This window comes from Bufo gargarizans, chromosome 11 (genome assembly GCF_014858855.1).
Source record: "Bufo gargarizans isolate SCDJY-AF-19 chromosome 11, ASM1485885v1, whole genome shotgun sequence".
NCBI lineage: Eukaryota > Metazoa > Chordata > Amphibia > Anura > Bufonidae > Bufo > Bufo gargarizans.
The window spans coordinates 49,698,103-49,722,459 of NC_058090.1; the positions used below are offsets into that span (position 1 = coordinate 49,698,103).

The 24,357-nt window shown below is 41.7% G+C and overlaps 1 protein-coding gene across 2 annotated transcripts in view; it reads right to left on the reverse strand.

The window, feature by feature from the left end:
- Positions 1–2,521: 2,521 nt before the first annotated feature.
- The window catches only part of PAX9 (paired box 9), a 33,335-nt gene continuing 11,499 nt past the window's right edge, over positions 2,522–24,357 (reverse strand). For both annotated transcript variants that reach the window (XM_044272712.1, XM_044272711.1), the window contains 2 exons: positions 5,187–5,412; positions 2,522–2,899 (listed from right to left, as the gene is read on the reverse strand). In XM_044272712.1, the coding sequence (XP_044128647.1) occupies positions 2,802–2,899; positions 5,187–5,412 (324 nt within the window). In that variant the 3' untranslated portion in view covers positions 2,522–2,801. The remainder of the gene's footprint in view (positions 2,900–5,186; positions 5,413–24,357) is intronic.

Genomic DNA, 24,357 nt, shown 5'->3' on the forward strand with positions numbered 1-24,357 from the left:
AAGGCATGCCAGTGCAGCCCTCCTAAAGTCATTGAATTCCATTTTCTGGGACGTCGCCACCTTAGATCTAATTTATCTTAGTACAGAACTAGTTTTGGAAATTTTGAAAAGAGAAGTCATACAGAAGGGGTTTACATGGGGGTTTTCGCTTTATTGCTCACCATGGTAAGGCACATTCAGAAACATGAAAATGGAACCAACGTTGATTTTTTTACTATAGATTCTCCATTCAATACATGTAAAGCTGATGCAGCATATTACACCAACGGACATGATCGAGGATTATGGCATTTTAGAAACTGTTAACAAGTGTGGATTTAAGAGATTCAATCCAACAAGATCTCCTGTACAAACATGGGAACTTACCGTAATCATCTATTTCAGGTTATCTTACCTAGTGCAAGTGCTCTGCTTACAGTTCTTGTCTGTAAGTGCTTTGTATTAACCCTTTGTTGTCATGCCACTGAAGGAACCAACATTTCATATTCAACGTTGGAGTCAGACAAGCCTGTATGTCCAGCAGATTGCACATTCAGGTCTGGCCAAGAGGTTGTGGCACATTGGATGCATTGGGCTAAAAATGGTTGTCCCATGAAAAATATTTTACAGTTTTTAAACCATGACCTGGATCTGAAAACTTTTGGAATTGTATGTAATTAAAACATTTGTTATAGCTCACTGAGGTGGACGCACATGCTCAGTTCCATCCTTCAACTGCCACCAGCTGCAGCATGAAGGGCACACTCTGGATCTATGGATGGTACAGGGCTGGTTCTAGCTTTGTTAGAAGGAGGGTGTCATGTACTATATGATGTCTGATTTATCATGGGATAACCCTTTTAAATTTAAAATAGATTACCAAAACCAGAATAGATTTGGGCTGATACGTTGATATATCATATGTTTATGATATGATTGATTAGCACCTCCACCAAACACTTTCTGCATATGAGATGTTCCTATACACTGTGGCCAACCAGAAGTCCATATAAAAAGTGGCCAGACTTTCAGTATGGAATCATCTTTTATTGAACGTTAGGTTGATCTTCTAGGTGATCTAGCAGATGATCAAGGTCAAGTATATGTGGCCCACGAAGGATTCTCTAGTACAGTACATTTTGATTAGAGATGAGCGAATTTCATGTTATGAAATTCGTTCACGCTTCGTTTGGTGATAAAAGCAAAATTGCGTTACCACGGACCATAACGCAATTCTATGACGGAATACCTTTAGAGGCATTCTGTTATTCATTTTGTCATAATAGAAGTCTATGGGCTGCAAAACGGATCCGTCCCGTTTCCATTATGCAGGAGAGGACTCCCCTCTAAAGGCATTCCGTCATAGAATTGCGTTATGGTCCGTGGTAATGGAATCCATAACGCAATTCTGCTTTTACCACCAAATGAAGCGTGAACGAATTTCAAAATATGAAATTCGCTTATCTCTAATTGAGATCTACTGGTATCTGCTCTGAGATCTACTGGTAGATCACGATCTACTGTTCCACTGGTCTATTCCATCTCCATTGGTTTTTAGAGCATAATATCAATCTAGACCCAACGTATTTGATTCGAGAAGGTTATTTTGGAAAATTTCATGAACAATAGTAAAAAATATAAGCAAAAAAAAAAAAAAAATATAAAGATTGCAGCCCAAATCTTTCTAGGTTATAGAAAGCTTTAAAATGTTACTGCAAATTGTATTTTACCCAATTTGGAGATTAAGCAGCCTCAAAAAATGAGTAACATGAGTGACCATGAGTGTCACATACAGTATGTGTATGGTGGTCACTGACTGACCATGCATATTGGGCAATATATGTTTGGCTATTAAGAAATGATGGAGGATCAACCAGCGAAATGGCAGAAGACCACATCCAGCACATGTCCAACGTCAATCATTAATTGGAAATTGAACTTCTCTAAAGATTCACTGGGGACCATTGTGGTTTATTATTTTTCCTTTTAAATTATCTACAAAAAAAATTAACAGTAAAGTAAAAGACCAAGACAAAATATTACCCCGACCCTCCCACTTACTTTGTTATAGATAAATTGGATCATAATAATTAAAACCTATACAAAAGGACATAACACGTTTTCACATTTCCTCATGGGGTTGTGTTCGTCATCTACCATATATTTACATATGCTGATAGATGAGGACCAAGACGTGTCTTATTTAACGCTAAAGAGGCTGAATCTTGAATGGATAAGTCCTCCAGATCTTATCTGGCTTAGTCACTTTGAGTGACCATAATCCTTTGTGAAGTTTGGGTTTAAAACCCATATACCCCATTTTTGGCTGCCAAAGATTTGCAAAGCTCTGCACAGCATGAGGTGCGAGTCCAAAGTCCCTTCATTTCCTCTTCACATTCAGTTCAGGTTTCATGACTTTTTAGTTTGCTTTGTCTGAGAGCTTCGAAATTTTCTGAGCTACAAACCACAAGTCTTATAAAGGCAAATAGACTGAGTATACGGTAACGAAGTGTTATTTTTTGTTTTAGTTCAGCTGGAAAGTGGCATGTTTAAAATTCCGTAAGAAGGTGCAGAGATATGGTTCATTGAATCCAGAGAAGATTCTTTCACAGTATGTCCACCAGGTGTATGTCTTTCATGCTGACCGCATATCCAGGTGAAGACGAGACAGCTGGTTTCTTTGCTCAAGTGGTCAGGTGTTCATGATCCATGTGACTGGCAGATTTCTGGCAATGCTCCAGTTCTGTACGTACTACTGGCTCGATAGACTGTGGGATGTTTTTGCATGATACTGGTTTGAGTATAGAGGGTGTCCATGGTCTCTATGCACTTGACATATGAGCAACTGTCCCGTGGCGTTGGGATGTGTGGTAAGACTGCGGAGATTTGCGGGAATGGATGCTTACTTTTGTTTCTTCTGCTATTAAACAAAATGAAAAAAATCTGTAAGATAGAATGAATGCAGTTTCCCTAAAGTGCCGCTAATTTACTTAAAAGAGCATCTGCCACCTCTCCTGACATGCCTGTTTTAGTACCTACTTACATCCCCCTTATAAAAACTATTCTGGAGCATCTGTTCTTATGATTGTACTGTATGTTGTGCCATTCCTTTATTATACCTGCTAGAAGTTATGAATGATTTGCTAGAAGCTTGCAATGAAGGTCCAGGTGAGTGTTACCAGTGTGTGTGGGGTTCCCTGCACAGTCAGTCTGACATTATCCAATCAGTGCAGCCTGTGCAGGTACACACCCCAAACTGGTAACATCTATCTGGACCTTCATTGCAAACTGCTAGCAAAGCATTCATAACTTCTAGCAGGAATAATAAAGGAATGGCACAACATAGAGTCATAAGAACAGATGCCCCAGAATTGTTAATGCAAGCAGTTACTAGAACAGACATGTCAGGAGAGGTAACAAGTACCTGCTTATATGTGTATATCCCAAATGGGGTTCCAAGCATAAGTGTAACCTGAAACTCCAGAGCCCCAATTCAAAATTGACACTTGGTCCCCCACCCACTATTTGCCATTTATAATACTGGTGCCTTTTTATATGGCAGAGGGGCCTTTGGACCCCCTCAGACACCAGGGCTACCTCTGTAGCTATGCACCTGGCTCTAAGTAAGACCCATTTTATTGCTCAAGAGTAGTCCCAAGTTAGTGCATTCTTTCAAAAAAAAAGTATGTAAAATGACAAAAAAAAAATCAATACACAAGTCAGAGAAGACTTCTGGTGTGGGGTTGAGTGCTTGATGTATGCTTGTTCCAAGTAGGTAGTTGCCATAAACTGTGTAGAGCAGGGTTTCTCATCTCCGGTCCTCGGGACCCACCTACTAGTCATGTTTTTTAGGATTTCCTTAGTATTGAGCAGGTGATATAATTAGTGTCCATGCATCAGGACTTACCACAGGTAATCATTCTGTGGGATATTCTAAATCCTGACCGGTAGGTGGGTCCAGAGGACCGGAGTCGAGAAACCCTGATGTAGAGGGAGGCAGCAGTCTACCCAGAAGTGATCAGGGTCCTTGTTTCTCCTGATTGTATAGTATAAAATATAATCAGAGACCTGGCTTCATACCTTTAATGGAGACCCACCACACAACTGCTATGAGGTTCAACACTGAACTCCTTCAATTCCCAGTGTGACACTGCACTTTCATGCAGCCACCACTAGGGGAAGCTCAGTACAAACAGATTATTACAGCTTCTAATTCAGTCAGTTGTAACTGTATTAATGCCTATGTATTGAGCTCCCCCTAGTGGTGGCTACAGGCAGTCTGTTTTGTAATAGAAGGGAAACAAAAGATTTCTCAGTGTATTTATACCAGTTTACTGGTGTAAATACAACTGAGAAATATGATGTTCGAAATGAGCACCATATTTATGAAGCACCTTTTCAGATAAAGTGGCTAAGGCCAGGTGTGACTTTTTTGTTACAAATTTTTTAATAATAATACAAAAAAAAAACATACATTTATCAGAAATCTGTGGCATTGCCCTGAGAGTGATTGATGCACGTGTAATGGGAAACTAAGTGGGACAGTTTATGAGATCCGTGTACGTCCCTGCCTGGTTTAACAAAAAAATTAGAACATGTTAGATATAAAAAAAAAAAAATACTATATTCATCTATAAAGTCGACAGCTTGTGCCACTTCTGTTATGGAGCATTATAGTAAAACATCTGAGGACCTAAAAGGACAGATCACAATCACATCCTTAAAAAGGGTGTGAAGAATGAATGAATAAAACTTTATAAAATATCAGTATAATGCTAAAGTAAAAATTCTGAGAGATTATCAGAATTATTTTGCTCATGCTACATCTAGTTTATTTCAAGAGGAGCTGTCACCTCTCTTGACATGTCTGTTTTAGTAACTTCTTACATCCCCCATGTAATAACAATTCTAGAGCATCTTTTCATAGAACTTGGAGGGATGTCTCTGCACAGTCTGCTACTATTCAATTAGTGCCGCCAGTGTCAGACTATGCAGGGACCCTCGCTTCCTTCTGGTAGTGTAACACCCATTTGTACTTATATTCTTAAATAATGGCAGAATGGCACAACATAGATTCATAAAAGTAGATGCCCCAGAATTGTCATTTCACATGAAATGCAGTTATTTACTAAGACGGACATATCTGGAGTGGTGAGAGGTTCTCTTTAATGCCCCCATGACGTGTCAGATTTAGAAATGGTTCTCACCTTCTCGTGCCGTGTGCATGCTTTTAAATGCTAGTGATGCAGTGATGTCGCAGCTATGAGGGGACAGTGGAGTACCCCCGGTATGCTGCCATCCATGACCTGTCACATACCCTGTGGGGGCTGCTGTGCCATATGCCATGTAGGGGGATACTGGCGCTGAAGTGGGGTATGGTGTCATTCCTGAAGCTGCGACAAAACTACCAACTGTCGGTAAACCACTGGCAGTCTGTAGGGAATAAAAAGAGAAAGGATTATTGTTAATCATCTACTCATAATGTAAAGGTTCAAACTGGATTTACATATAAATTATGCATGGTATACTTTTAAATAAAGATGAAGGAGCTGTCCAGCCAATTACATTTTTAAAGGCTCAGAATGGGATAAAATTATTAAATAATTCACCTTACCGATCCCCGACCACAACTGTTCTGACGCTTCCTGGTCCCTCTAGGCACAGAAAATCAGACCACTCGGCCAATCTCTGGCCACAGAGTTGACCCGCCTCAGCCAGGGATTGGCTAAGCAGTCACATTTACTGCTAAGAGGGACCAAGAAGTAAAAACAGGCGGGGAAAGTGTCGGAACGAAAGTGGTGGGTGGCGGGATTAGTAAAGGTGACGAATTATTATTTTTTACACCATTCTGAGCCTGTTAAATTTTTAAAAAAATGTATAATAACCAGCTGGACAGTTCCAAGTCGGTTAGGGCATTGCATTATGATTTTACAATAGAACTACGACATGAATTACTCCCTTTACAAACTTCTCTAGGAACAGCTCCATCCCTGTCCATCAGCTTTGTCTGGTATTGGAGCTCAGCCTCAGCTGCAATACCAGTAACATCGCAGAGACAAGAGTGGAGCTGTTTCTGGGGGGGAAGAAAAGCAGACTTTTTTTTCTGAACCCAAAGAACCACTTTAGACCATTTACTGTAGGACTATAAGCCTAACTGGATAAAGATGGTGATACTCAGGACCTCAAAATTTGATCATCACTATGAGATAGGGTCTGAATGAGTCAGCAGCTACGATGCAATAGTTAAGTTTAGAGTCATTCTTGAATGCTGCTTCTTTGGAAGTCTATACTTTGGCCACACATCGGAGAACTATACAGGGTTTGAACCGGGTTTCCTCCTTATGTCGGCATGACCAAAAAATGCAGCATATTATATCACGTAAAACTGCCATTTATGTGGCGTAATTTGTATCCAAAATACCACCAACAGATTTCAATGGGAAAAACGCAACTTTTTCTTTTAAGCAGCGCGTTTCAAAATGTCTTCAGAAGTGACATGTTATTTCTTTCATGAGGCTACTTTCCCCTTTGAAGTCAATGGGAAAGGGTGTAAAATACACTGATGAGTACGAGCTGTATTTGCTGGTGTTTTTACCATAAAAACGAAGATTTTTCAGCATAATTTTTTTTGCAGTGTGAGCATAGACTTTATTTTTTCAGTAAGTTGTACCCTAAGATTAGGGTAGAACTTACTGAAATAATAGTATGTGAGATATATCCTTATGTGTTATGCATAATCAACCCATCTCTCCTCTTGATCCTTCTACGGGCTTTCAGTTCTGCACGTGCTCAGTTGTAGTAGTGAGTTTATGCAATGTATAGGCATGCCTAGGTGTATATGAGATTGCCTGACGGCCATGACATGGCACAGCATTGGCCAACCCCGTGACAAGATCCCCAAAAATGGATAGCAGGTCCCCTTAAAATGAACACTAATGCATGTTTGAAACCTTAGAACCACATTTTGGATCCCAACATGATGAAGCCTACCTCCATCATTGATTTAATTTTGCCCTTGCGTTGCGTGCGTCTTTACTCTCTCAGGGCCAAAGTCATCCTAGATTGACAAGCGTTAAGAAAGATAATGCTTTCCAATGGCTGACATCTTTCAACAAATTTACTTCAATAGGGGTTTCCTGCTATTTGTGCGCTATACTGGTATGAGGAGGTGTCCCGTGGATCAACAACACATCTTGAAGGGTCTCAGTGTCTTTCATAGGAGTGTAAATCACTTAGATGGATAAACCGATTCACAGCTTATTGACTAGAGGCCTACATTTCCATTCTCAGAATCTCACAAACAAAGGCAGTGTTTGCCAAGTAGTTTTGACCTTAAGATTTCACACAAAGGATCCTTTAAACCTGAGCCACCAAGATCAACGTATTCTGTTTGTTTAGACATCACCTTGAATAATATGAAGTAAACGGGAGGACATTTAAAGAGCCCCAAAATCTCCTGTTCAGCAGCAGGTGAATTAACCTTTCAATGCAATCAAGTCTGTAGAGGTCTCCAATTTCAGGAAGAGAGGCCAACTGTTTGCAGGAAGCATTATAGTCTATGGTATTTTATTTGGTCAACTAGGAAATGCCCATAACAAGGTCCAAGATTAGTTTAGTCTTGGTTTTCTCATTGTCATATTGTTCCACCCTACTTTATGGGATCAAAATTACTCTCTCTTGAACATGCAAAGACCACCAGTTAATCCAGGTTTAAAGAGGTCATCAGAGATAAAATATCTCAGACAACCCTTACAATGTCTTAAAACATTATGGGGGAGATTTATCAGAACTGGTGTAAAGGAAAACTGGCTTAGTTGCCTATAGCAACCAATCAAATTCCATATTTCATTTTCCAAAAGAGCTCAGAAAAATAGAAGGTGGAATTTGATTGGCTGCTATGGGCAACTAACCCAGTCTTCCTTTACACCAGTTCTGATAAATCCCCCCCTACATACTAACCCATTTCCCCAGCGCTGTTATCTGCAGCACTGTTACGATACTCTTGCTGATGTTTGTTTTCAAATAGCAGTGGTGCTATGCCACATGACCGCTGCAGCACTAATCTATATTATTATTTTTTATTGAAATTGAATTTTGTTGGGTTTTTATATTTTTGTTTTGTTTTTTACTTTAATTTTTAGTCCTCTTAGGGGACTTGAACATGTTGTCCTTTGATCGCTTATGCCATAGACTGCAATAGTCTACAGTTGCAGTCTATGGGATGTTTACCGACTTTCTACAGCAGGGCTTAAAGGGGTTTTCTTGGAGTTTTACACTGATGGCCTATCCTCTGGGGTTATGACACTCGAGACCCCCGTCAATTAGCTGTTTGAGAAGGCAGCAGCGCTTGCAGTAGCACCGCAGCCTTCTCCACAGCTTTTCCTAGGCCATGTGATGTCAGATTCATTGCTCACATGGCCTAGGTGCAGCTCAACCCCATTTATGTGAATAGGGCTGAGCTGTGTTACCAAGCACAGCTGCTGCACTAGGTTTGCTGAGAGCTCTGGTGCCTTCTCAAACAGCTGATCGGCGGGGACCTCTAGCGCCATCGATCAGATACTCATGACCTATCCTGAGGATAGATCATCAATATAAAACTCCCGTAAAACCTCTTTAACAGGCAGTTTGCTATGACAGGCCTGAAAGGCTTTACAAGGCTCCAGGCTGCCATAGTAACAATCAGAGCCCCACAATTTCACTAGGGGGGCTGTCACTGCCACTGGCTGTATTACATACCTGGAACCACCACGTATGGAGCAGGCTCTGCTCGTGAGCTTGCTCCATACATTCCTTACATACTAATAATATACAGTTATGTAATTTTGCATTAAGGATAAAGGCTGGAGCTACAAGGCAGATCTGTCTGTGATGCACATCACATGTTTGAATAGAATGCAGCTCCATTCAGTTCTTCATGGTGAGTACAAGCGCTCAGCTATCTCCACCAGATTCAAAGAATGGCATACCTACCTGCGTGTCTGCCACTCCATTTAAATGGGGACCACAAGCCCATTTCTCTTTAGTCTGTGGGGTCCATCCTCTCGGCCCCCAACCAACAGACACCTATTCCCATGGATAGTGGATAAGCTGTCTTAATTGGACAACCCCTTTAAGGAGCCTCTTAAGAAATTTGGCACATCTTCTAGATTTCTATTTCTGGCATATTGGAAGCCACGCCAGCTACCAGCTAGTGTAGATTTCATTTATAATTTATACCAGTTTCCTCCATAAATTATAGCAAATTTGCTGGGCTTCCATTAAACCCTGTGCACAAGACTTAATTATAATGCAAATATAGCATGTACCGTAATTTATGACTTTTTATGCCACCTTTAAATGTGCCCTCAGTTTTTCCATTATACATGTCGTCCACTAATGAACGATTAAAGGCTTTGGATTCAAAAATTGCATCAAATTTTTAATAACAAACAGTAATTAAAAAATGGGGCTTGTACTTCATTGTCCAATATAAATATACTAGAAAAATGTCAGTAAGGAGCGAAGTGTACCTGCACTTTGAAAAAACTTTTCATATGTCAAAACCAATTTTGATTGGTGGGGGTCTAACTCTTAAGACCCCCACTGATCACTAGAACGAGGAGAGAGAAGCGCTTACATATTGTGTGCTCTCTCTCAGACAGAATAACAACAGCTCATAGACTTTCTATTGAGCCCGTGTCCTATGCTATTTGAACAATTCTCACTCCTTGTTCTCAGCAGTCAGACCCCAATGATCAAAACTAGAGATGAGTGAATTTCATATTTTGAAATTCGTTCACGCTTCGTTTGGTGGTAAAAGCAGAATTGCATTATGCATTCTGTTACCACGGACTATAACGCAATTCTATGATGGAATGCATAACGGAATGGCTTTAGAGGCATTCCGTTATTTATTCCGTCATAATAGAAGTCTATGGGCTGCAAAACGGATCCGTCCCGTTTCCGTTATGCAGGGGAGTCCTCTCCTGCATAACGGAAACTGGACGGATCCGTTATTTAGGCCATAGACTTCTATTATGACGGAATGCGTCTAAATGCATTCCGTTATGCATTCAGTCATAGAATTGCGTTATGGTCCGTGGTAACGGAATCCACAACACAATTCTGCTTTTACCACCAAACGAAGCTTGAACGAATTTCATAACATGTACACACCCTGAATAACAATTTTTTTAATTGTCCATAAAAAAAAGAAAAATTCTATCAGAGTAGACTGCACTTTGAAAAAACCTTTGATATGTCATAGCGACATATAAAAGGTTTTGATTAGAGATGAGCGAATTTCATGTTATGAAATTCGTTCAAGCTTCGTTTGGTGGTAAAATCTTATATTATATTATATTATATTATATTATAGGACAAATCCTGAAAATGGGTGTAGTCACAGCGCTATAAATCACCTCTAGTGTTGGATGGGGTTACTTACTAGTATAATGCTTTATTTTTGTTGACTGAGAGCTGCCATGTTGATTTATCCAATGAACCAAGTCATTCGTAAAATTGTATCGGACTAGGTGTTGAGTCCATTGTAAACACAGTTATCTGTACACAGCCATCATGCAGAAATCATCCCCTGCCAAGCTGCTGACACAGAAGAGTAGAATTCTACTAATGAGATAAACAAACACGCGTCGTCAAACACGGGGATTTAGCTGATTGACGTTATCCAGAGGAAATGTTTATTTTAATGCTGGCAAATCAATCAGATCTCTTCTTGATTATTTTTAAGTCCCTTTCAACCCCTTCAAAAGTGGGCCCCTCACTCTCTAAGAGCACATCTTTCTAGCAAATCCCTCATACATAATCCTATTGCTTTGGTGGGTTGTGATCTGCCGTTAATTGGTAGCCATTAGCTCGGTCCTTTACAGGTGGGAAGAGATGAGAGTCCTATTTATTAACCTTTCACTGAAATGTACTGACTGGATGAAAGTCATTGCATTATTTTTTTTTTTTATCTTTTTATTCTATCTGCTCTGTAGGGCTGGACATACACTCCTGACCCCCCACAACCTCCACCATTCTGAATTGGGAGAGGGCCACTGCCAGACTTTTCTAGTGGTGGTTTATCTCCTGTGAGAACAAACGGATTGGGCATGTCGAAACCCAACGGGCCAAGTCCCCATTTCCTCAATATATGCCATCAGGGAAACGTTGAGACACCCCCATTCACAGTAGATGGCCAACTGATTCAGCCCACATTCTTCTAGTGTGTTTGGGCAGCTCTAGAGCAACTTCTGTTCTGGCAGCCTATTCATTGGAATGGCCGTCATGGCACACTACATTATCCCCACTTAGCTGTCACTGCAGCGAAATTTCCTGGCTCACCAAGGTTTCCCATAGCAAAATTAGCTGTTTGTTAAGTGTGCTAGGAGCTGGACCTGAGCAGTTAGCTGATCATGGCAACTGATTTCTATCTCCAACAAGAAAACCCCTTTAAGGGTCCATTCACACATCCATAGTGTATTGCGGATCCGCAATACACGCGGCCGGCACCCCCATAAAATTGCCTATTCTTGTCCGCAATTGCGGATAAGAATAGGACATGTTCTATTTTTTTTTTATCCGGAGCCGCGGACCGGAAGTTCGGGGCCCCGCTCTGGAAATGCGGATGCGGAGAGCACACTGTAAACAAACAAAAAAAAAAGTAATGGTACCAATGTGAAATGCATTAGCTATACAGTAGCATTACAGGCAAGTTTGCCATTCATTTAGTGGGTCTGTCCATCATGGAACTGGCAATAGCAAAAGCCATGGCTCTTGTGTGACCAGGGCCTAACATCTCCAAGGACATTCCAATGCTGAAGATGTTCAATAAAATCCTACACTGCAATGTAACTAAAGACAAAAGCATGAAGATGATAACGCCATTACACTTTACAATGATACATAAGGCATTTGCTACGGTGATTAAGCAAATCCACAAGAGTTCACCTGCGAGGGTCTGTCCCCGCTGCTGAAGAAACATCCCCTGCCAGTTGTTTGACAGGGTGGACATCTTGCCCAGGCCTGACAATCTCATGCCTGTACCCTGGAGCGTTGGTATATAGGAAGCAGGGGAAGCGGCTTCTTTGGGGCCCTGACCCAGAAGGGGCCCATCCAGGAGGAGGAGGAGGACTAAAAGATTTTATCAGGACCCCCTCAACAGTATTACACAATGAAAGTATATACAGTGGCAGTATAGAAGGATGGAACAGCTGCCGGGCCTGTTATGAGAGAGTGATCTTTACTAGCCACAGGAATGGGAGCGGCATGAAAGGAAGGGGTTGCAAAAAAATTACTGGGGAGGGGGGCCCCATTCAAAAATTTGCTGTGGGGCCCAGTGATTTCTAGCTAGGCTACTGCCTACACCATTGCGCCAAGAAGCAGCGGAAGAACAGAGACTCTCCTCCTGATACGCTTCCAGGTCACTACTCCAGAAGCAAAGCCTCTGCGCGACCACTCTAAGCAGCAGCGCAAACATGAGATGGTCAGGGTCGGGCAAGATGTCCTGCCCTGCGGCAGGGAGGCACTTCAGCAGCGGGGACAACCCCTCACAGGTAAAGAACTCTTGTCGATGAGAAGAATCAATTCGGTCATCTCTAGAACTCCTAGATTGTAAGTATGGTGCGGGTGCAGTAATCCAGGGCATTGTGAGGAGTAGCTGAGAACAAGGAGGAATCTACAGCCTCACCTCTTCTAGTAACAGCAGAATGTGTGTAAGGGAAGTAATGGCAGGGGAGAGAATGAGAGAGTACAAAGGAAAAGGCAAGGTCAAGATATCCATCTTGATTTTTGAGCTGTGATAAAATCTCCCTAAGCCCCATATTATTAGAGTCTTATTTGTCAAATGCTGGCGTGTATCCAGTTCTTTAACATGTCAGAGCTGGATTCATGGATTTCGCCACACAGGACATGTCTTCTTTTTTTTTTTTTTAAAGAAAAGAATCTGAATTTTTTTGATGAGAGGCACTAGTGGTCGCACGGTTCATGCAATGGCAAGTTGCCCGGAGAGCTGGAAGGCTTTCCTCATCACAAGCAATTTATCTAATGGCACAAACTGATTAAATCTGACTATAAACACCACCTCGACAACATTTAGGATGTGTTCACACATGGCGAATACGTTCTGGATTTTCCATTGTGGAATGGTGTGCGAAAAACCTGCTGAATTTTACAGTACCAGCAAAGTGGAGGGGATATTTAAAAATCCTATCCACATGCTGCAGAGATTGACCCATGATGTGGATTTTCCCTGCAGATTTTGCTGAATGCCAAGCAATATACCTTGTGAAAATCGGCAACAAATCCATATGTAACCTCCAAAATACCCTGTGTCGCAGTACCTTTAGCAGCCGTCTGAGACTACTAGGGAAAAGGCTTTGCTTTATTTTTAGAAATGGCGCCTTTCCAGTGCACGGGCTGAGAAATTTTGAAGTCAGTTTTGTCTACTGTAGGTCATTGCCATTTTTTTTACCAAATTTATTAAGCGTCACAAGTTATTAGGTTTGCACTGCACAACCCCTTTAACGATGCATCAAAGCTACTGATAACTTATCCTCCGGATGTCATCATTATCAGATCTGAGGGGGTCCGACTCCCGGGACCAGCACTGATCAGCTGTTCGAAGAGGTAGCGGCGCTGCTTCAAAAGGACCTGTGTGCCCTCTCCTTTGCAGTGGCAACTACTCAAACAGCTGATCGGCAGGGGTCCCCGGAATCAAACCACCTGTCGACCTAATATTGAGGACCTACCCTGAGGACAGGTATGCGCAAAACAATGGTACCAATGTGAAATGCATTAGCTATACAGTAGCATTACAGGCAAGTTTGTCATTCATTTAGTGGGTCTGTCCATCATGGAACTGGCCATAGCAAAAGCCATGGCTCTTGTGTGACCAGGGCCTAACATCTCCAAGGACATTCCAATGCCGAAGATGTTTCAATAAAATCCTACACTGCAATGTAACTAAAGACAAAAGCATGAAGATGATAACGCCATTACACTTCACAATGATACATAAGGCATTTGCTACGGTGATTAAGCAAATCCACAAGAGTTCACCTGTGAGGGTCTGTCTCCCCTGCCAGTTGTTTGACAGGGTGGACATCTTTCCCAGGCCTGACAATCTCATGCCTGCACTCAGGGGCGTTGGTATATAGGAAGCAGGGGAAGCGGCTGCTTTGGGGCCCTGACCCAGAAGGGTCCCATCCAGGAGGAGGAGGACTAAAAGATTTTGTCAGGACCCCCTCAACAGTATTACACAATGAAAGTATATACAGTGGCAGTATAGAAGGATGGAACAGCTGCCGGGCCTGTTATGATAGAGTGATCTTTACTAGCCACAGGAATGGGAGTGGCATGAAAGTAACGGGTTGCAAAAAAATTACTGGGGAGGGGGGCCCCATTCAAAAATTTGCTGTGGGGCCCAGTGATTTCTAGCTCCGCCACTGCCTGCACCAAAGGGTTGTCAGGGCTAGTCATTGACTTTTTGTTAGAAGGAACCCCCAATAATAAGCTGATCACAGGATGTTCCCCCTGCAGGGCCTGCCTATGATCAACTGTATTCTGTAGGTTGATGCACAGACTTGACATTTTACCAATGTCCTTGCAGATGAGAAGGAAGATGGGCAGAGAGAACCGATTCCCTGTCTGATATATGTGAACTCACCCTAAAACATTCTGGTCAAGTGATGCAGAAAGTTATTGAGCCGTCTTAGGATTTCCTAACGTCTGTGGACGACAGCCACTGTGACAGTAGTGAGTATATATTTTATAAAGAGTGAAAAGCTGCTTCCTGAACACCGACTGGCGCAGACACAAGATTACTGTGGTTTCAAGCCTGCAAAATATTTCACAAAAAGTATCTGTGGTGCTATATTAATGGCATTAATGACATCCTGCTCTATAAATCATCGTACAAAAGAAGGATAAACACAGAAAGATAAGACGTTCACAAGCAGACTGAATTGAAAACACATGCCAAGATCCTATTCTACCAGCCAAATCTAGGGAATCGTTGGCTCATTATGGCCGATATAACATTCCCTGTAGACCATTATAATAGCCAGTACTAGTGTGGGAAGACTAACTGCCGGAGTACTTAATCGCTTAGTGGAGTTATATCTCCCTTTTTACATGTAGAACAATCAGGAAAATTCCCTGCAAGTTCTATGGCCAGTCCGCCCCAGTTCATAAATATTAAAGGGGGTATACTAGTAAATATAACCAGGGGCATATATAACCAGCTTGGGCCCCCTACCTTGTGGCAAGGGACAGAGAAACACATAGCCTTCGTGCCACCAGAGGCAAAAATTTAAACCGCACCCCCCCCCCCCCCCCCCCCAAATCCAAATTCTTGACCTAACCCCTTCCCTTCAGCCAGAGGTGTAACTTGACCAGCATGTACTTTCTATAATACCCCCTCAGGCTCCTGGGCCCGGTAGCGACTGCTACCTCTGCACCCCCTATAGCTACGCCCCTGAATATAATAAATATAATAATCACCTATCCCCAAGATAGGTCATCATTATCAGATCTGTGGGAGTCCGAGTCTTGGCACCCCCACCGATCAGCTGTTATAGGCAGCCATCAAGCTCATGTGACCGCAGCCGGCTCCCGGCAGCTTTTCGAGCACAATGTTGTACATTGTATAGCAGCTGGGCTTGGTATTGTGGCTCAGCCCCGTTCACTTCAATGTGACTGATGTACAGTGATGTCACATGGCCTAGGAAGAGGCCACAGCGCTCACGGAGCACCGGCCTCTTCTAATAGCCGATCAGCAGGGTCCCGAGTGTCAGACCTCTGATGATCCGATATTGATGATCTACCCAGAGGATAGGTCATCAATACTGATTACTGGATAACCCCTTTAAGCTATAAAAGAGTATTTACATGCAACAAAAGCTTTTATTGCTTCAATGCATATACACCGCAGCACTTCCAGTAGGAGAAATATTATTGATTGAACACTTTGATCGAGTGGAGTACCGCTGGCACCCCTTCCACTTTTCTGCTAGGTATGCTGCCCTGAATTTTTGTGTGTGTGTATATTATATATATACACACACACACACACACACACACACAAAACGTAGAAAATAGCAGCACACATGCCAGGTGCTCAATCCTGGTTATAGATCCTGGATGAGGAATCCCCAAACGACAACAAAGGTAAGAGACAAGGCAGCACTCCGGACAGTGGATCCTTTTATTACACCAAATGCAACGTTTCAGTTCATCTCAATGGAGCCTTTGTCAAGATATATATATATATATATAAATAATCAAGTAACCCGCAAAGCAAACTTGATTTAAAATGTACCACATTGTGTTCAAAGCTCCTGTGCAGCGCTATGCATCTCCATGGTTGCAGACTACAAACAAATCCTGTGTAGTCAGTTCCTACAGTCTTGTGATTTTTATAGTTAGGCTATATAACAGTTTACTAAAAGTCAAAGATTTCAACAACCATTTGACTATACTATTAGTTGGTACCGCTACAACAATGTACAGTTAAGGCTACTTTCACACTTGCGTTTTTCTTTTCCGGCATAGAGTTCTGTCACAGGAGCTCTATACCGGAAAAAAACTGATCAGTTTTATCCCCATGCATTCTGAATGGAGAGTAATCCGTTCAGTTTGCATCAGGATGTCTTCAGTTCAGTCATTTTGACTGATCAGGCAAAAGAGAAAACCGCAGCATGCTACGGTTTTCTCTCCGGCCCAAAAAACTGAATACATGCCTGAACGCCGGATCCGGCATTTTTTCCCATAGGAATGTATTAGCGCCGGATCCGGCATTCAGAATACCGGAATGCCGGATCCGTCGTTCCGGCATGCGCATGCGCAGATCGGCAAAAATGTGAAAAATGTACAAGACGGATCCATCTGTCCGCATGACAAGCGGAGAGACGGATCCGTCCTTGCAATGCATTTGTGAGACTGATCCGCATCCGGATCCGTCTCACAAATGCTTTCAGTCAGCGGCAGATCGGCGGATCCGGCGGCCAGTTCTGACGACGGAACTGGCCGCCGGATCACACTGCCGCAAGTGTGAAAGTAGCCTTAGCCTCCAAATGTAGCATGGAGCTGAGAAAAAGATACTTGTTAGGGCTCTTTCTCACGAGCAGATGCCGTGCGGGTAATCCGCTGCGTGAAAGAGAGCCAAGCCCCGTTCCAGACAGCAGAGACATGATTAATAATGCTCTGTGCCTCTTTGTGATCTTTTTTCTACAAAATCACGGTGACAACTTTATCTCACTGTGATTTTGTAGTAAAAAGATCACAGAGAAGCACGGAGCGTTATCATCATGTTAATGCTCCGTGTCTCTGCTGTCCGGAACGGGGCTTGGCTGTCTTTCACGTAGTGGATTATCCACACAGCATCTGCTCGTGTGAAAGAGCTCTTATACTCCAGGTTATGGCTGACTACTGGTCAAAAAATTCCAACATTACTGATTAAATGTCAACAGATAATCTAGAAAACGGTTGATATTTATCTCAGGTCTGTGGTCCGCTTACTTCAGACTTCTATACTTTGATCTATGATCATATCTATCCAGTTAGGGCTGGTCTTAGGGGCGCGTGACCTATGCATTCACACAAGGTACATTGCCTGTCATAATTAAAGGAGTGCCACTTGATAGCCCTGGCACCCAGAATTTGCAACCCCAATCCTAGACTTTATTGCCCCCATAAAAATGGAAAGACAACTTCACAGGATACAGCCAAATGTTTTAGATTATTATTATTATTATTATTATTTTGACGCATGTTACCGCTTCTTAAGCCATGCCTTTTTCCAGCCAAACCGCACCCCTTCACCGAGCGAGGCATAAAGGGCATTTAAAACACATAATGAATGTGGAGTACAGCATATACATAGATTTTTGGTACAAATTAGCTAGAATTCTGGTGGATTTAACTCAGTATGATATATCACTATCGTTGTGCTCATGATCAGACCTAAGGACGAGCACAATCATGGCTCGCACAACTCGCACATGCTCCTAAGCAAAGTGGGTGATTTTAAATAAAAATCTCCCGTTATATCTACAGTCTGAACTACCAGGTGGTTTCAAATCCTTCAATTGTAGGACATTATGTAAGAAATCTCTAATGTAAAAGGAAGTTGAATCTTCTTGCATAGTCGCACAAGACCACCATTAAATCACCTCATACTATTAATTCTCACTATTTCTAGGTAGTGCATCTTCTCCTGAGCAATTAATCTGCGGTGATGAATCACATCACAATGGCAGAGAATTATACACCTTTTTCTAATCAGCATCTGCAGCATGGTCTATGGAAGATACATGGGGTCTTACTTATTTCTGACTGATGTTCATATTCGCAATTACCTTCCTTTCTTTGAATACGTCTGTATTAAGGGTGACTGATGTAAAAAATCTAATCAGACATCATATAACACATTACAATCTCTTTCTAACAAAGCTAGTACCAGAGATCTCCTCATTCATTGCTCTGCTAGATTTATATTAAGCTGAAAGCTCAAAGGGAGTGTCTTTTCTGCTGCAGCTAAGGGGCGTGTCCATGCTCCACCTATCACAGCTCAAGAGGCAGTTAAAGGATTAAACTGAGCATGTGCGGCAATCTCAGTGAGCAGGACAAAAAAAAAGAAAAGAGTAAAAAAAAAAAAACTGCAGGTGTATGTATATATATATATATATATATATATATATATATATTATTGAATAACTCAGTGGCTATGCATAATTTTTAATTAACTGCAATTACAAAAGTAATTAGATCCAGGTGCTGGTTTGAAAACTGTAGAATATTTTTCATGGGACGACCCCTTTAATTACTTTTATTTTCTTATTTCTGGTACCTGCCGCCAATTTCTGCATACAGTTTTAGATAGATTATATACATTTTATCCAGATATGCTAATCTTCTCAGGTGGAAGCAGAGGGGCCCCCTTATTCTTAAATAGTTAAGACCAGCCCCTTGTGCCTCTCTAATAAACCACTGATAATTGTGAAATTCATTAATGAAGTTTTGCAATCTGGGACATTCAATATGAATATGCCATCAATACCAGATAGGTTCAGGTCCCACCTCTGGGACCTAATTACAGAATGGGGCCCCCAAACTGCAGGGAAAGCAGCACTATGGGAGTTCCAAAAGTAACAGAGCGCTGAATCTGCTATTACAAGCAGTCCTATAGCGGTAAGTGGAGAGGTGTCTACGATTGTGCTGCTTGCTTTCCATTCACCACTATGGTACTTCTGCTCAGCTGTTTTTGGAACTCCCATAGCAGTGAATGGAGAGCAAGCCATGCAAGCACAATGTGTGCTCTTTTACTCTTTGGGGCCCTGTTCTGGAGATAGGTGTGAGTCCCACCTCTAGTACCTGCTCCTATCGGACATTGACAGTCCATCCTAGTGATATGCCATCAATGTCCCAGATGGGACAACGCCTTTAATACAGTTTCTTACATGGTAGGAAGCGTGAATGTCCTTACATAACATATAGGTCATCAGCGCTGTGTTTTACAGGCTGCACAATACTCAGTCAGGAACTACGGGGACTGTGCTGAATGTACTTCCAAAACGGACACCAACAATAAAGCTTAGACAGACATAAGATAGCGGTGGGATGTACCCTTGATTAGTATTTCCCCCTAATGCACATTTCCTAATTGGAAGGAAATAAACTATATTATTAGAGATGTCTGGCAAATTAAAGGTACATTTAGTTGTGGCAAAACTCTGCACCAAAACTACAGTATTATTCAACATATATTATGGCTTGAAGGGCAGGCTGTGTAAATTGATGAGGTTATCCTACAATTTAAAAAAAACGTTTTTTACTCGCAGTCTTGGTTTGGTCAGCAGCAGCTCATCATGCACCTGCACCTGCACCTCCCAGGATGCACTGCGATTAGCTCATTAACCCCATCCTCTCTGCATAGCCCCAGAGATTGGTATGTAATGTTTCCACAATTTTCTTCTCTACTGTCTACAGTGATGGATCGCTATATACCTGCTTCGCTATACTATATAGTATACTACTACTATAGAATGTGATATATATATATATATATACACACACATATACACACGCACACATACATATACATACATGCTATACTTAAAGGGGCTATCCAGTAAGAAAAATGTATAACTTATTCCAAGCCATCACCATGACTATTATGATACAGAGCACTGACTACCAGCGCTTTGTGATGTCATTGAGCAGGAAGGGGTTAAAAGGCCAGGACAAGAAGTAGAATACATGGAGTGACTTCCAAAAATTAGTTTCAGAAAACCATCCGCCCATTATTTGTAAAAATTAATATAATATTAATAATAAATAAAAATAGAAAATTCACATATAACCTGTTATTATGATTTACATTTTTTTTTATTGTAGTGTCAAATAAAAAACGTATACTATTATGTACTGTATGTTCATTTCTATGGGACAAATGGGACAAAACTAAGGTGTGCTATGCTGCGATTGCCTCTTATGCATACATTTGTCATTCAGTACAGTTCTCTTTGCTGTATAGAATAACATAAGGAAATACCGAATTCAACTGCCCCAAAAATGCGGATGCTAGAGACATGCAACTATATGTCCTATGGTTACATACAGTGAAACCTCTCGAAAAGACAAGAAAACCAGATCGAAAATGTATACCTCACCGGTAGGGCCGGGCGATATGGCCTAAAATCTATATTACAATATAATTTGAAGCATGTGCAATATATAGCGATATATCATGATATATTATTTTCTTCTGTATGTATACAAATTACAAAACTTTTCAAGAAATTTTTAATATGTGTATTGTATAACAGATCTTTTTCCGAACAATGTAAAAAATTAGTAAAACACCAATTTTTTTAAAATTAGGTGCAAAATCTAAAAAGATAAACATTACATTTCTTCCTGCTGTCCTGATTACTTAGTTACAGAATATTGCACAAAAATAAAGCTGCACATATTTGAACTAAAAACCTTTCAAGTTCAACGGGTTTCTTTTCCATTAAAGGGAACTTGTCATTCTGGACCTGGAAAAGAGTCATGGCCACCTGAGAAGAGTCCTGGTTATTCATGAGTTCCTGCTCTCCTGCCACCTGCTGATGGCTGACCGTCTTCTACCTAGTTTTCTCTCTTTCTCTCTAGGAGAGAACTGCCAATCATCAGCAGATGGGGAGAAAGCAGGAGATTAGGAATAACCAGGACTCTTCTCAGGTAGATTCGACTTCTTTTAAAGGTCTTTTTCAATACCATCATCATGTCCCCCAGCCAGCGCCAATAGCCCCATGTGCCATTGCCACCATCATCATGTCCCCCAGCATGCGCTTTCATTAGCAAATTGTTGTTTTTGCCCTACCCAAAAATTTGCAATTTTTATTCCAATATTTGAGCAGATGAAACCAGGTTAATTTACTAAGTGGCAATGGGATTAAGAAAATCCTTACCAAATCTACAGTATATGGCCTTAGGTATCATGAAATGTAATGTTAACCCTATTTATGTATTAATTTCTGCCTTATTGTATTATTATATTATATAATTTAAAAATAGAAATTTATAATATATTATAAATGAAATGCTCATGCTATGTATTTACAGAATTTTGGTCTTTGTTTCTCAGGAAAAGAGAACAAAGCTTTCTTTTAAAGGTTTGTCTCCTTCAAAATAATTAGTATTTTTCAAAAAAGCAACTGGATCTGAATATGTTTGGAATTGCATATAATTAAAACGTATTCAATTCAATCTATCTGTATAGCACCACCTGCATTCTGTTCTTTTTCTGATTTCTCGGTCCACCTCAGTGAGTTGGACCCACATTCTCAGTACCCTCCATCAGCTGTCACTAGAAATAAATCTAGAACAATTGGAGCAACGCGTCTGGAGATCTCTGGATCCACTGTGAGGTACAGGGCTGGTTCTAGCTTTGATAGAAATAGATTGACATGTGCTATATGATGTCTGGTTTTAATTTTTTACATTAATCATTAGATAACCCCTTTAAGGGTACTTTCACACTAGCGTCATTCTTTTCCGGTATTGAAATTCGGTAAAGGGTCTCAATACGGGGGGGAAAAAAAACCGCATGAGTTTTATCCCAATGCATTCTGAATGGAAAGCAATCCGTCTAGTATGCATCAGGATGTCTTCCATTCAAGCCCTTGTAGGTATTTTTTTCCAGACAAAATCCCGGAACACTACCGCACTTGCTGGGTCCGGCATTAATTTCCATTGAAATGTATTAATGGTCTGCGCATGCGCAGTTCTTTCTAGCTTTGAAAAAATTGAATACCAGATACGTTATTCTGGATGGCCGGAAAGACGGATACGGTATTTCAATGCACAAGTCTGGAAAGGATCTGGAATAAAAAAGATATCCGTTTGCATACGGATTTCCGGATCCGGCCGGCAGTTCCAGCAACGGAACTGCCTGCTGGATTCTAATAACACTCGTGTGAAAGTACCCTGAATCTGATATTCTAACATATATACAGAGCTTTTACATACACATACGGTACTTTAATATTAACGTATTATTTAGTATTAATAGCACCAACATATCCTGGAAAGCTAATTCTAAGGATTTCATTGGGGAGGAGAAGTGAGATCAGTTAGGACTTACAGTATTAAATACCATTATATGGTGTCTCCAGAGGAAGATGCTTTGGAGTATGTTTCAATTGGCACATAGATAACTGAAGGTACAGAGAGGTACAGTATGGGCTCGCAGCAGTCTATGAAAGCCATAGGACTGATCCATGCAAGAGACCCAATACGGACATAAAAGTTAAACAGCAAGCAGTTATACAATGCAGCAGCAAAGCATTGAGGCTGAACAGGAGTGTGAGAAGATAAAGTATGGAAGAGATTATTTTTATAATAATACTAACAAGCATAAGTAGAACTGAATCTCCCGAGTATACATGAGAAAGAGCGGCTAGGTACTGTATGTGTACGGGTGGAGACGCCAGCTTATTATATACACAGTATAAAAATACTGTATAGATATATATATATATATATATATATATGGAATAGGACGTGTTGCTTAGCACATACTTACAGTATATATGTATAGTATTTATATACACAAATCCACTTTGTTACATTCACTTCTCTCAACGAGACGTGCCAAACATTGTTTATTTTTGACATGCCTAAATGACCAAATTCAATAAGTGTGGAGGTCCTGAACTGAGCCGCACTCCGTATTCGGCAAAGACATAGAGCCTCATATACGTCAGAGCGGTCTGAGGATATACAGCTAAGTCAACACAGTTAGGGGGGGAATGGGCGCTGTGTGCAAAACCCAGTTGCTCAGGAGTTATAGCTACACGTTTTACCGACTTCTAGCTGTGCTCCGGGGAGGGAAGCAGGAGAACCCGCAGCCTGGTACTAGAGAGGAGCGATTGCTCAACCTGCAGTCCTCCAGCTGTTGCAAAACTACAACTCCCAGCATGCCCTCATAACTGTAGTCTGTCCAGGCATACTGGGAGTTGTAGTTTTGCAACAGCTAGAGGGCCGCAGATAAGGCATTCCTGATATACGTAAATTCATCGCATCAACAAGAGTTCTTGACCAGTGATGGCAAGTTCGCATTGTTCGCCCGCGAACACATGCAGGCTGCCATCTTTTCTCACAAGTCCGGCGAGGCACAGGTAAGCCCTTACCTGTGCCGTGAGCTGGTCTGAAATCAACAGCCTGATGAAGGCCCCCCGGCGGCTGTTCTCGGAACTGCCTGCTCCCGCTGACCGCACTTGATTTCAGACCGGCTCGCACACAGGCACATGTAAGGGCTTACCTGTGCCTCGCTGGACTTGTGAGAAAAGATGGCAGCCCGCATGTGTTCGTGGGCGAACAATGCGAACTGGCCATCACTGTTCTTGACTGTGTCCCCCCCCCCCCCCCCCCTCCACGTGAAGTCTAACAGCACAAGCACAGCAGTTCTGCTATAGGAGCAGCAACTGTTCATGCGCCACTACCCAGAAGTGTAGCAGTGCATGTGCAGTCGCTGCTCCGGGGGCAGGTGTAAATTTTCCCCTGACGTTGGCCAATAAGTCCTGCATGTGCCAGTCAGACTGTGCTAGTGGGAAAACCTCTCGCCGTTCTTGACCTGTCTATCATAGTAAATTGTCTTTTCCCCCCCATAAAATAACATTTCTAGAGCCTCTCTTCTCATAAGGGCTCAAGTACATGGCCATAGTAAATTGCAGATCCGCTAAACACGGATACCGGCCGCGTGTCTTCCGCTTTTTGCAGAACGCAACCGTCCTGCCCTCTCTAGAACAGTCCTATCCAGACAGCAAATGAATGAACCCACATCCAATCCATAAAAAATGTCGATCAGATGCGGATCAAAACCGTGTGCATGAGCCCTATCACTGTGTTATT